The sequence below is a fragment of the Balaenoptera physalus genome (genome assembly GCF_965194825.1).
Source record: "Balaenoptera physalus genome assembly, chromosome: 2".
Taxonomy (NCBI): domain Eukaryota; kingdom Metazoa; phylum Chordata; class Mammalia; order Artiodactyla; family Balaenopteridae; genus Balaenoptera; species Balaenoptera physalus.
This window is the reverse complement of record NC_138883.1, coordinates 3,887,354-3,901,634: the sequence shown is the minus strand read 5'-3', so window position 1 is coordinate 3,901,634 and position 14,281 is coordinate 3,887,354. Positions and strand designations below refer to the sequence as shown.

The 14,281-nt window shown below is 57.0% G+C and overlaps 1 protein-coding gene across 1 annotated transcript; it reads left to right on the top strand.

Moving 5' to 3' along the window:
• Nucleotides 1-2,570: 2,570 nt before the first annotated feature.
• DIO3 (iodothyronine deiodinase 3) lies at nt 2,571-4,990 on the top strand. Its single transcript, XM_082449303.1, has one exon. It carries the CDS (start codon nt 2,674-2,676, stop codon nt 3,586-3,588), a length of 915 nt encoding a protein of 304 aa, XP_082305429.1. The 5' UTR covers nt 2,571-2,673; the 3' UTR covers nt 3,589-4,990.
• Nucleotides 4,991-14,281: the final 9,291 nt, after the last annotated feature.

Below are 14,281 nucleotides of genomic sequence, written 5' to 3'. Positions count from 1 at the left end.
TGAGCCTCCCTGGGGCCAGAGGGCTTGGGGGTTGGTGGTCTCGCTGGCTGCCCACAGAGGGTCCAGGGGGACCAGTCTTACCTCTGCGCCAGACCACGTCTTCCCCACGCACCACCACCACCGCTACATCCCAGCCACCTCCAAAGGCTCTCCCAGCCCATGGGGGCTTTTTAATTTTCTGAGACTAAATGCGGAAAGGGGGAAGGGGGGACTGCCCCGTGGCCCTAGCCCAGTTCCTGTGTGGGTGGGGGCAGGGCACAGGTCCGAGACTGGCACCCCGCAGAAATCAAGGAAGCAGGGCTGCAGGGTCTGTGCAACAAAAGTTGGGACTGCCTCAGCCCCTGCCCGGGAAGGGGCAACCTCAGGCCCCCAAAACGCCTCTCAGAGACCAGCCAAGTAGAAGACTTCTCTCCCTATTCTCCCCACCTCCCCCGCAAAAAATAAGGCAAGGAACCGATTTGCCAACTCAGAGGTGCCCTGCGGGGGTGGGGAGAAGGCAGGGGGGACGCGCCCCCCAGCCAGGTTTGGATCGGGGAGAATTCCCTAACCCACCTGAAGACCCCCCCCCCTTACCCACGGTGGTGAGGGGCGGTGCGGGGCCGCTGAGAAGAGCGGGGAGGAGGCTGCCTTTCCTCTGGGTGGGAAGTTCCCCGGCTGCGCAGCCCCCAACTCGGCCACCCCAGGCAGCAGAAAAATCGCCTGGCTGGAAGAAAGAGCAAAGGGTCTACCTTCACGCCCCAGCCTTCCTTCCACTCGGGTCTTGACCTGCTGTTGCCACGGTCCCAGGTGGGAGCTCGCGGGGCAGAGGGTCCCGCCAGGGCCGCGAAAACCGGAGGAGAGGACCTCTGCCCAAGATGGGCATCTCCCCCCGCGCCCGCTGGGGCCCTGTGAGTACTGGGTCGGGGCTCCTTGCCCCGAGGTTGACTCCTCCGGACTTGTGCCCTCGCCGCCGCCGCCGAGAGCGGTGCCCTCGCCGGATCCGGCCAGGCGAGCTCCCACCTCCGCCCGGGGCGCGAGCGCTGTCTCCGTCCCGGGAAGAAGTTAGGCGGCCGGTCCCCGGGGCGGGTGGCGCACGGGACGCAGGCGGCAGTGGCGCCGGACTCGGGCTCAGCCACCGCCGCCCCAGACGAGTCCCCGCGACCGCGAGGGCGTCCCGGGCGGCTCGACTCCCCAGGGGTCCAAATCGCTCGCGACCGCGTCCAGGCCTCCCCCCGGGGGGCGAGGCGGGCCGAGGCTCGGCGGGCCTGGCTCCCGGCTTCGGGGACCCCAGGTCAAGGTACTCCCCGCCCCGCCGCCCCAAGTCGCCGGCCCCGCGCCGCGCGTAGCGAGTCATCAGAAGATCTCGGACGCGGCGGCAGGGCCGACCCCGGCCCCACGGAGTTGGGGAGTTGCCCCGCACCCTAAAAGCCTCCACACACATTCCCCGTTGAGAGTACGCACTTCCCGCGTCCCGGCGCCTCCGCGGTGAGTCGAGCCGCAGCGCTCCGGGTCGGCGAAGGTGGCTGAGCGCGGGCGCTCCAGTCTCGACGTTCCCGGGGCAGAGAGCAACGTCCGGGGACGCACGGGACGGGTGCGCCCGGCGGCCGGGTCTGCGCCGGGCGAGGCGAGCGGCAAGAGGGGAGCGCTCCGGCGTTCAGGCAACAGCTACCCCTAGTGGGAGAGCCGCCCGGGGCCGCCGCCGCCCCGCGCCCGCCGCCCCGCGCCCCGCGCCCGCCGCACCCCGCGCCCGGAGCGCTCCCGGCTCAGCTGGGGCGCAGGGACGGTGCTGCCTTCCCCGGCCCTCTGCGTCTCCGGCGCCGGGCGGTAACGGGCCCGCCGGCCCTGCCCTCCGCACCTCCCCGCCGGTCCCCGGAGGCCGCTGACCCGAGAACTGCGGCGCCGAGCCGGGGCGCGATGGGACGGGGCGGGCGCGGCCGGGGCGGCGCTCGGCGGCCTCGGGCGGCTGCGGGGGGCGCCGAGCGCGGTGTGCGTGGCGGGGCGGTGCGGGGGGCGGCCGTGTGCGAGGCGCGAGTGTGAGCGCGCGCGGGAGGCGGGCGGGCTCCGGGAGGCGAGCGGCACCCGCGGGCGAACGCGGCAGGCGGCGGGGGCCCAAAGTTGCCTCCTCGCGGGCCCGCGTCCCTGGCGGGGCGGGAGCCGGGGCCGGCGAAGCGGCGGCCGCGGACCCGGCCTCCGGCGGCACCTGGGCAGCGGCCCCGCACGAGCAGCAGCGGCGGGGGCGGCGTTGGCGGCGGCGCGCGGGAAGCGAACCGGAGCTCCGGCGCAGCGCGGCGGCCGCCGGGGAGCTCGGCTCAGGTGCGCGGCGAGGGGGGCGCGGGCCGGAGCTGGGCCGCCGGGACCGGGGCGGTGCGGCGCTCGCGCTCGCCGGAGGACCTCCGCCGCGGACCGGGTCCCCGCTTCAGCTGCCCGTCCCGGGCGCCCGCTGAGGTCCGGGTTACCCGCCCCCGCGAGCGGGCTTCGGGGCCCGGCCCCGCCCCCGCCGGCCCCCGGCCGGGCCGCCCCGCCCTCCGGCCGCCGGTGCCAGCCCTCGGCCCGCGATTTCTAAGGCACTGGCCGCGCCGCCGGGTGATCCCTTCGGGCTCAAGTTGCAAGGGGGCGGACCCGGGCCGGAGGTGGAGTCTCCCGCCAATTGAAGCCTCGGCTATAAATTGAGCTCCCCGCAGCGCCCAAGCCCAGATGCCTCGCCAAGCCACCCCGCGTTTGGTGGTGGGGGAAGGTAGAGGGTCCCAGGGGGCTCTGGGGGGCGCCGCCACCATGCTCCGCTCCCTGTTGCTTCACTCCCTGAGGCTCTGCGCCCAGACCGCCTCGTGCCTCGTGCTCTTCCCGCGCTTCCTCGGAACGGCCTTCATGCTCTGGCTGCTCGACTTCTTGTGCATCCGCAAGCATTTACTGGGCCGCCGACGCCGGGGTCAGCCCCAAACTGAAGTGGAGCTCAACAGCGATGGCGAGGAGATGCCCCCCGACGACCCGCCTATCTGCGTGTCCGACGACAACCGCCTGTGCACCCTGGCGTCGCTGAGGGCGGTGTGGCACGGCCAGAAGTTGGATTTCTTCAAGCAGGCGCACGAAGGCGGTCCGGCGCCCAACTCCGAGGTGGTCCTGCCCGACGGCTTCCAGAACCAGCACATCCTCGACTACGCCCGAGGAAACCGCCCGCTGGTGCTCAATTTCGGCAGCTGCACCTGACCACCGTTCATGGCGCGTATGAGCGCCTTCCAGCGCCTGGTCACCAAGTATCATCGCGACGTCGACTTCCTCATCATCTACATCGAGGAAGCGCACCCCTCGGACGGCTGGGTCACCACGGACTCTCCCTACAGCATCCCGCAGCACCGAAGCCTGGAGGACCGGGTCAGCGCAGCGCGGGTACTGCAGCAAGGTGCTCCCGAATGCTCTCTCGTCCTCGACACCATGGCCAACTCCAGCAGCTCCGCCTACGGCGCCTACTTCGAGCGCCTCTATGTCATCCAGAGTGGCACCATTATGTACCAGGGCGGCCGTGGCCCCGATGGCTACCAGGTCTCCGAGCTGCGCACCTGGCTGGAGCGCTACGATGAGCATCTGCATGGCCCTCAGACCCGTCGAGTGTAAACAACCAATGGACAATTGACTGAACTTGGCGGGCCATGCCTTCGAGCCTTCGAAGCCCACGTGCAAACGCCCCCAAACAAAGTCAGGCTTGGCGAGGGCTCAGTGACACAGATGTGCTGAGCCATGGATCTAAGGCTGAGTCTGCCCTCTCAGCCAAGCCACCTGAAGACTCTCCTCCACCTCCCCGGACTCTGCCTTTGTGACTGCCCTTGCCTGTACTTGCCTGGCTCGGTCTAAATCCCCTTCTGACTGCGGAGGCAGCGCCACCCTTGCCTGTGTGCCCCTGGACTTGTCCTCGCAGAGGCCCCTGCCACGCGATCTCACACGCCCTCCCCAGAAGAGAATAGCCAGCGTGCCTTTAGCCAGGCGCATTGGCCCCGCGCTAAGAGACTTTGGCTGCGCCCGCGCGCCCTAGGCGCAGCTGGGTTCCAGCAGCGCGAGCCGCTCGCCTTAGTTGCCTGGCACCCACACCTGTCGCGCACGGGGAAGGGATGCCCTGCTGCTTTTGTGTCTATTTCTTGTCCCTGAGTTGGGGGCAGGAGGTTTGGGGTGGGGAAGGGTAGGCAGGGTTATTTCCCCCCTTTATTTTGGGTGCTCAAGAGCCCCGCTGCTGATGACGAACTGTCTCTAACTGGTCTTGACCACGAGCTGGTTCTGAATTGCAGGAGGCTCGCAGTAGCGCCTAAAACGAGAGGGGAAAGTGCTCTGGGTTTCCATGAGGAAACCGCGTCAACGGGGTGGGAGAGGGAGGTTGGGGAACTGCTTCGGGACAGAGGAAAACGGCTTGGGAGGCATTGGCGAGGTTCGCAGCGCCCCAGGGAGAAGGAAGGGGCTGGGGCTCCTGGCACACGGTGTTTGAGTGGTGGAGTCTGGGGGAGAAAGGTGGGGGGAGAGCCTGGGAACCCCGAACGAGGGGTCTCCCAGGCAAAGCTGCCGACTGCGGGGCCAGAAGGCGGGGGGCCCCTGATCTGAAGGCCATTTAGTGATTGTTTCGCTGGAAATATTCCCTGTATATAAACTTCTTTTTACACTACAATAATAAAGGCTTGAAGTAAATTGCTTTCGGGTTGCCTTTGGTCCCTTTATTTTTTCTTCCCTCTGAATAGCGGCAGTAATTAAACACAAATCTCTCTCTCGCGTCCCCATAGTGACCCTGGGGGGAAGGGTGGAGAGAAGGAGCCTACGCTAGCGGGGGCGCGGGAGGGGAAGGAAGAAGGAAAGGGGTCCGTGGCGGTGCCCGGGAGGCGCACAGCCACGCAGGCACCCGGGGTGGGGAACGTGAGGTCGCGAGGGGAGCTAAGAAGTCGAGCCCGGCTGGGTCCTGGGGGGAGGCGGGAGAGGCAGCGGGGCCCGCACTTGCCACCGCGCGCGCGCACACACGCACGCAGTTACAGCTGATCCTGCAGCCTCCCATCTAACTTCCCCCAGCGACAGTCGGTGGGGGGAGGGGACGGTGTGGGGGAGGGCCGGGGGGCTTTGGACCAGGTAGGGCTGGGCTCCCGCCCACCGCGGGCACCTCTGCGCACCTGGTTCCTCCCTAACCCCCTTCTAGCACCTCCCTACTCCCTCGCACCCTTCTCGAACCTACAAGATCGTCTCCCCCACACCCCAATCTCCGCCTGGCTGCTGGGGTCCCCGGGAGGCGCTACTAGAATAGCGCAAGGTGGCGGAGGGAGGGGCGACGGGGGAGGGAGAGCGGGCCTGCAGCGCCATCACTCTAGCAGCAGCTCCTACTGCGGGGCGGGGGTGGCGCCGAGTGTGCCCCCTACCCAGGACACCCCCTCCTCTTGCCCCTCCGTCGCTTCCCCAAGTTCAAGCCAAACCTCGTCACCACCCCCAACGCGCTCGGGTCTGGGAAGCGGAGGAGAGCGAGGTGGCCGAGCGGAGAGAGACCAGAAGGAGAGGGATGGCGGTGGCCGGGACCGGGGCTGGGAGAGGAGGGGGTCGTGGCTTCGGGCACAGACCCGCGCCCGCTGCCTAGGCCAGGCGCTCTCTCGCAGTCCCCGCTCTCACTATCTCCCCTGTTGCTCCGCAGGTGAGGACGACTCCGGGAGAGCGAGATTAGCTCGGCCCCCTCCTCCCTCTGCTACTGACCCCTTGAGCAGAAACGTGGGTCGGGGGAGACAGAGAAAGGAGAGCTGAGGCGGGAGTCCGTGGACCGGGAGTCGGGGTAGGCGAGGAGCCGAACCTCCCCGGCCAGAGAACCCAGGACCATCCCAGTCCCGGGATGGGGTGGGGGTGGGGGGCGGTGTCGGTGAGCGCCTGGGTGTGAGCGCTCGCGCTTGAAGCTGGGGCGGGGGGGTGGGGGGGAGAGTGGGGGTCTGCGGGAATGAGCCTCCAGCAGGCTGGATGGAGGAGAGAGGCCCCAGCTCCACCAACGCCGCCTCCAATTCCCCGCCCAGCCCCCATGCCGCTCCTCCGTGAAACTTTTTCGAACTGACACCCTGAGCTGGGGAATTTTTTTTTTTTTTTTTTGCTTTAAAAGTATTTAAATTGAAAAAAAAATTACTTTTAAGAAAAAATTGGCACAGATGGTATTTCTGCGTCTCCTCCCATCCCCCTCCTCCCGCGCGCTTCTTCTCACCCCAAAACCCCCAAGAAGAATACTGAGCAAGCGGCGGGGCGCCGGGGAGGACCCGCCCAGAGCTCTTGTGCGCGCCGCCCGGCGGGGGGGGCTTGGTGGCCGGGAGGAAGCGGAGGGAGGCCCGGGACGGCGGGGCGCCGCCGCGGGGGTCCCACTGCATGCTCGGCAGCTCCTCGTCCCGGTCCTCCACTTGGGGGTCTAATTGGACGCGCTGAGCGCCCTGCCCTCCCCGTGGAGCCTGCGCCCCCTGGGCCTCCTCGGGCTTCCCGGACCGAAACTCGGAGCGCTCGGCGCCGGGACCTGCGGCTCCTGCCGCAGCCTGCGCGGCCCGGTGCGCTCGCCGCTCCGGGGGCGCCCCGGCCACCCCTCTCTTCTTTCTCTTCCCCGGCCTCCCTGTCTCCCTTCCTCCCCTTCATCAGTCCGTTTCCTTCTCGCTCTTCCTTTTCCCTCCTTTTCTTGTTTCTTTCTCTCCTTTCTTTTCTCCCTTTTTCTTTAAAATCTCCCCTTCTTACAAAAAGAATGCACACTCATTGCCGAAAACACAGAAAAGTCCCAAGAAAATAAAATCAACCTAAGGTAACCTCCTGGTGTGTGCACTTTCTAACCTGCCTCTCGCATTCAAGAGCGGGATTATCCTTTTACAGGGTGGCATTAACTTTTGACTCCCTGGCACCCCTCTTTCCATGCACCCCTCCCCTCTTTCCATGTCTGTAAATAAGTATTGAATGATGCCAGGCCACATCTTGGAACAGAGGGCCAGAGATGGCTCCATGGGCGCCCCAGGTGCGAGGGATGCTTCACTGTTATAAACATTCTTCAAACCGTGCCCACGGCTCTACACACCTTTACCCCACTAGCCGATTTCTTAAGTGAAATTGCTAGACACATGCACATCTATAAGATGCCTGTTTTGCCACATTTTGCTAAACTGCCTTCTAGAAAATCTATTTGATTTTATTGTTTTGTATTTTCCCAGTGCGCTCTCTCTCTTCCTTATTTTTAAGTGAAAAATATGAAGATGAGACATAAATGCATTTTCAATATTAAATTTTAAATACAGAAGAACATAGAGCAGAAAGTGCAAGGCTTGCTTAGAGCGCAAGCTTTCAAACTGCATGTCAAGTCCCAGCGGCGGGTCAAAAATCAACTTATCAGATCAAGTCAAGCATTTTGAAGAACTGAAACGGAATAAATACAATATAAGTACCAAGGTACATGTCACCTAAGTAACTATAGTTTCCTGAAACTTTTGTTTTAACTGTGCGTGTGTGTGTGCACGTGTGCACACACACAAGCAATGTGGCTGATGTGAAATGTGTTTCTCCCGAGGGACCAAAAATGTTTGGAAATGTTTGAAAGCCACCACCAAGTGTCCCCAGTCTTTCCATCTCCAGACAGCCCCTGTGAACTGTTTTGTGTGTTTCCTTCCAGACTCTACTTCACAGATTGACACCCTATGCGAGCACATTCTCAGATCTAGTTTCCGTCATTCTGTCATCAGGATCATGCTGCAGAGTGTTTGACGATCACCCACACCGGCCCCACACACTTTTCATGCCGTTCCCTATCCCGGCATCCTCTGCCCATGCATACATCTAGTCTCAGCAGGTCTGTGCCTGCAGGATAACTTGTGCCAGGCACCATCTAGATGTCTGAGTGGCCCCGCCCCCAGAAGGAACTCATCTCTGCCCTCAAGGAATGCTCAGAGCAATGGGCGGGAGGGGGTGAGACAGCCGTCATTCTTATCATTACCATCACCAACATCCTCATCATTAATATTTTCAAGGTCCATGTCAGCTTAGCACACGGTTTAGCCTTAAGCAGGGAGAGGGGCATGAAAGGAGTTCCTAGAGAAAGTCTTATTTGCCCCTTGAAGACACAAGTGCCGCCTCCAGGCAGACAGCGAAGGAAGGGCATCCTTGGCAGAGGGTACTGCCAGTGCAAAGCCACGGAGGCCTGAAGGTGCAAGTTGTGTTCAGAAAACAATACCTGAAGGAAATAAACTGTTGGGTAAAGGGCTATGTAGGTAACCAAGAGGTCCATGGCCTCCTATTTATATTATCCAGACATCCATCTGCAGAGAAGTAACATTTCCAACTGTGGGACTACCCACACGTGCCACAGTAGGAAGTGACATCTGAGTGTTTGATCTAGGGACCAGGCACTGGGCAGAGTGCTTTATCAGAATTATCCGATTTGGTCATCCTCACATCCCTCTTAGATGAGTACGATCATTAGCCCCATTTCAAGGATGAAGAAACTGAGACTTGGCGTGGCTGGAGTGAGCTGGGCCAAGGGGTTATGGGCTGAATTGCGTCCACCCCCAAAAGTCATACGTCGAAGTCCTAACCCCTAGCCCTTCAGAATGTGACCTTATTTGGAGACAGGATCTTTAAAGAGGTAATAAGTTAGTATGAGGGCACTGGGGTGGGCCCTAATCCAATCTGACTGGTGTCCTTAAAAGAAGAGATTAGGACACAGACACACACGGAGGGATGACCGTGTGAGGACACAGGGAGAAGACGGCCATCTACAAGCCAAGGGGAGAGCCCTCAGGAGAAACCAGCTCTGCTGATACCTTGATCTCAGACTCACAGCCTCCAGAACAGTGAGCATAAATTCCTGTTGCTTAAGTCACCCAGTCTGTGGTACTTTGTGATAGCAGCCCTACAAAGTGACATACAAGATCACGGACTAGAGAGCAGCTTTGACCACAGGCCTCTCTGACCCTAGTGTCCGGGGTTTAACATCAGGCTACACAGAGTCCCTCTCACAGTGGCTAAATGATCAAGGACCTTGAGTCTCCCCCATGCAGACCGTTTGCTCCCTCTGTGGTTACATGAAAACGCAGCCCATAGGACAGTGGGTCTGATTTGGGCGGTGAGTGTGCGTGCTCTTTTTTAATATCTGCAAAGAAACACACGCATGCAGCTCTGGAAAAATCTATCCCAAGGAATTCACAGTAGCTGTCTCTGTGTGGGCGGGATTATGATTGTTTTCTTACTTTCTTCTTGTTGCTTGTCTGTAGCCTGTGATTTTTCTGTAGTGAACGTGTATTGCTCTTATGACAGAAAAATAAGACTAAAAACGGAAAAAACAATGGCTGTAGCAAGCAGAAACCCAGATGTCAGGGCAGAGAGAGGTTCTGGCTGGAGATGGGGAGCTCTGGACCAGACCCAGGGGTGGGAGGTGGGCGTTGGGTGGGGTGGCGCTGAGATAAGAGACATTGGAAAGGGAGGAAGGGGGTAAGGCTGCTAAATAAAGTACAGGACATCAGTTAAATTTGAATTTCAGATAAACAACAAAAATTTTTTTAGTATAGGTATATCCCAAATATTGCATGGATATACTTTTACTAAAAAAAAAAAATATTCATTGTTTATCTAAAATGCAAATATAACTGGACATCCTGGGTTGTTGGTTTTTTTAATGTGACAGTTCTAAGGGGGGAGGTGACAATAATGCAATCTCTCAGGCTCAGGCAGGGCCAGCCTCAGAGCTCAAAGGACCATAGGTGGGAAAGGTGAAGCCGTGGTCTCTAGGATCTTGAGTTCCATCTTCCAGAGGCAGCTGGGCCTCTGTGGCCAGAGAGAGGCCCCCAGACTCCCCAGGGACTGTATCTGGCGACCTGGAGCCAAGGAAGAAAGGGCCATCAGTTGAGCCAGCTATGTCATTTGCAGGACCCGGTGCAAAAGGAAAATGCAGAGCCCCTTGTACAAAAAGCAGGGGGCAAGGGGCCAGTAAAAGTACAAAATATAACGCTTTCTCCTTTCTTTCCTGGTACCTCAACTTGTGGTGTTTATTTGTTACTTAACGTCATTATCAATAAAGAAAAATTAACATTTTGGATGGTGTATTAGTCTGGGTTCTCCAGAGAAACAGAGCCAACGGGAGAGAGAGGGAGAGAGATTTACGATAAGGAATTGGCTCATGTGATTATGGAGGCTGACAAGTCCAAGATTTGCCGTGGGCAACCCAGAGGCCCGGAGGGCCGTTCACATAAGTTCTAGTCCAAGTCCAAAGGCCCAAGACCCAGGAGAGCTGATGGAATAAGTCCCAGTCTGAGTCTGAGTCTGAAGGTAGAAGAAGACTGATGTCCCAGCCCCAAGACAGTCAGGCAGAAAGAGCGAATTCTCCCTCCCTCCCTTTTATCCTGGTCAGGCCCTCAACTGATTGGACGAGGCCCACCCACACTGAGAGAGCAATCTGCTTTCCTCAGTCTCCTCAGATTCCAATGTTAACCTCATCCAGAAACACCCCACAGACTCACCCAGAATCATGTTTGGCCAAATGACTGGACACCCCACAGCCCAGTCAAGTTGACTCATAACGTTGACCATCTCAAATTATTAGCATGAATTTTGCCGTTCATCTTTCCAGTTTTAAACGCAAGTCGAAGAGCATTTAGTCCATAACATGGAATCACTGAAATTACACGATTTGTATTTTGTAGCTCATACCTGCCCCTGTATTTCATCCTCACCAGCACAGTGGAAATACTGTGCAAACCTGACTCAGCTGTTTCCATCTCACTTCATGGTGCACGTTTTAAGGACACTCTGCTGCTGAGGAAGACAGGATGGAAGGGGAAGGAGCTATGGGCTGCCCGATTGCCCCCCTCCTCCGTGCCATCATTTTCAGGGTAAGCGATCGACTGCTTCCAAACACACCTACATACCTCTGACTCACTCTGAGTCCTGCTTAACACCCTGCTGTTGCAGGGCTCCTGACACCCTCTGCTCACCGCATCACAAATGCCACACGGGGACTTGGCGGCAGGGAACCGGGAGGTGCTATCACCTCTGCTCCATGCCTGCTCCTGTGTCCCATCCAACTTCACTTACAAAACACAGTGCAAAGACAAAAAGTATTAAGAATTTCAATTTGCATCATTTTTAAGATTCCACATATAAGTGATGTCATATGATATTTGTCTTTTTCTGTCTTACTTTGCTTAGTATGATCATCTCCAGGTCCATCCACGTGGCTGCAAATGGCATTATTTCATTCATTTTTATGGCTGAGTAATATTCCATTGTAATATTCCACATCTTTATCCATTCTCTGTTGATGGACATTTAGGTTGCTTCCATGTCTTGGCTATTGTGAATAGTGCTGCTGTGAACAGTGGGGTGCATGTACCTTTTCGAATCAGAGTTTTCATCTTTTCTGGATACATGCCCAGAAGTGGGATTGCTGGATCTTATGGTAGCTCTATTTTTAGTTTTTTAAGGAACTTCCATACTGTTCTCCATAATGGCTAAACCAATTTACATTCCCACCAACAGTGTAGGCGGGTTCCCTTCTCTCCACACCCTCTCCAGCATTTGTTATTTGTAGACTTGTTGATGATGCCCATTCTGACTGGTGTGAGGTGATACCTCATTGTATGTATCACTTATTTACAAAACAGAAACAGACTCACAGACATAGAAAACAAACGTATGGTTACAAAAGGGGAAGAGGGGGAGGGATAAATTAGGAGTTTGGGATTAACAGATACTCACTACTATATATAAAATAGCTAAGCAACAAGGACCTAATGTATAGATCAGGTAACTATATTCAATATCCTGTAATATCCTGTAATGAAAGAATCTGAATATATATATATATATATATATATATATATATATATATTCAGTTATACATATATAACTGAATCACTTTGCTGTATACCAGAAACTAACACAACATTGTAAATCACCTATACTTTAATTTAAAAAAAAGAATTTCAAGCCGGTGACCACAGAGCACCGAATCCAGCTTGGGGCCCTTCAAGCAAGGGACCTGTACAGCTGCCCAGGATGCACACTTGGGAATCCGACCCCGACAGTCAGGTCCAAGTGCCCAGAGACCACCGGGGCCAGCCTCCTCATCACACCCCGGCCCAGGCCTGCACGCACCCTTCACACTCACACAGACACACAAGCCGTAGGTCCCAGGAGTAGGGTTGGCTCCTCAGGTCAGCGCGGTGGACCGGGTTACGGTTGCTCCCAGTTCTCCGGGGAGGAGAGTGGAGCTGGGCAATGTCAGGTAACATCCCCGGGATACACGCTGTTGGCCTCCAAAGCCATGTCCCTGGCTCTTCCTGGCTGTCCAGAGGGACAACCCTTACTGGGTGTTTGCTCGCCCCGGGCCGGGCGCCGTGAAGATGGCAGGCGGATTCTCGCCATCATAGTGTGCCAGGACCCTGCTGGCCCAGGGAGGCCGAGGCTTGAGGCAGAGCCGGGGTGGGTAGGGGGAGGTGTCAGGCAGAGGGAGGAACGCGTGCAAAGGCCAGGAAAAGGCACAGCCCGTCATTCAGCCAGAGATGCAGTGCACGTGTGTGAGGAGGTGCCACATACCTCCACTCTCCAGACCCTCGGTGAGCCCCCAACACCCACCAGGCCTGCACGAGGCACAGGGGAGGCCTGGTCCCACGCTCAAAGAGCAATCAGGCTAGTTGGAGAAACAGAAACCAACAATGGAGAAAGCCCGGGAGGTGGGAAACCCAAGGCAGGAGGACAAGGAGGGCCGCCCAGAGGAGGTGTACCATGAAGGACTGCGAACTCAGGTGGGAGCCCAGGGCCTCAGGGATGCAAAGAATGACATGTGCGGAGTGTTGGCAGCAAGAACACTCTAGCAGGTTTGGGCAGCAGCAGTAAAGTCCATGAGGCCAGGAAGGGGCAGGCAGGGGTCAAAGTGGGGCTGGAAGGTCCTCTGTGGCGCTGACGCTTTAGCCTGAAGGCCCTGGGGAGAGGCAGGAAAGTGCCATGCGGTGAGCAGGTGGGCTGTGGGACAAGCCTCTGTCCGGGTCCGGGGCTCGGGGCTGCTGTCTTTGGAAAAAAATCCTGGCACCGCCAGGGTAAGGGAATAGAGCAGCTTACAAGTGATAACAAAAAACTAAGGCAGCGGCCCAGGATGCACAAGGACCACAGAGCCCGGAGAGAGGCTGGTGCCCCTGGGGAACACCGCACACAAGGCAGGGGTGTCGGCAGTCGGTGCCCCACCCCTGACCAGTGAGGGGGAAACTACACTGTATCCCTGTCCCACACCTACAGAAAAATAAGTTGCCAGCGGGCTAGAGATCTGAGTATGGAAATCAAACGGTTACAACTTTTGGAAGAATATGCCTCTGGCGTAATGAGATACCACCTCACCCCCATTAGCACGGCTACTATTTTTAAAAAAGAAGAAAGTAACAAGTACTGGTAAGGGTGTACTGAGATTGGAATCCGTGTGCTCTGCTGGTGGGAATGTAAAATGCTGCAGCCACTGTGGAAAACAGTACGGCGCGTCCCCAAAAAATGAAATGTAAAATTATCATTTGATCCAGCAATTCCACTTCTGGGTACACATTCAAAAGAACTGAAAGCAGACTCTTAAAGAGATATTTGTACACCCACGTTCACAGCAGCATTATCCACAGTAGCCAAAAGGTGGAGACAACCCAAGTGTCCATGGATGGAGGAATGTATAAACAAGATGTGATCTACACTAAAATGGAATGTTACTCAGCCTTAAGAAGGAAGGACATTCTGACACAGGGCACAGCCTGGATGAACCTTGAGGTCATTATGCTGAGTGAAATAAGCCAGTCACAAAAGGACAAACGTTTATGATTCCACTCGTATGAGGTCCCTAAAGGAGTCAAATTCATAGGGACAGAAATTAAAATGGTGGGTGTCAGGGACTGGGGGAGGGGAGGAATAGAAGTTGTATTTTAACGAGTACAGTATTAGTTGTGCAAGATGAAAAGAGTTCTGAGGGTGAATGGTGGGGATATTTGCACATCAATGGGATGGAACCTAATGCCACTGAATTACACACTCGAAAATGGTTTAAAATGGTAAATTTTATGTTATGTGTATTATACCACAATTTTTAAATATATATTTTTTGTATAGACACATACAAGGTTGTTTTTTTTTAAGAATATCTTTATGTTCTAAGGATAGGGGAGATTTTCCTATTTAAAAAAGATAAATAAACATAAAGGAAATATCACCCTATGGAAAAATTAAAAAATATTCTCTGTAACCAAAGATGCTATGAAAAAAGTTGGCACTTGTCCTGGTGTTTACGCTTCTCCCTCCAGACCCCCATCACTGCCGCAGCTGGCTCTCC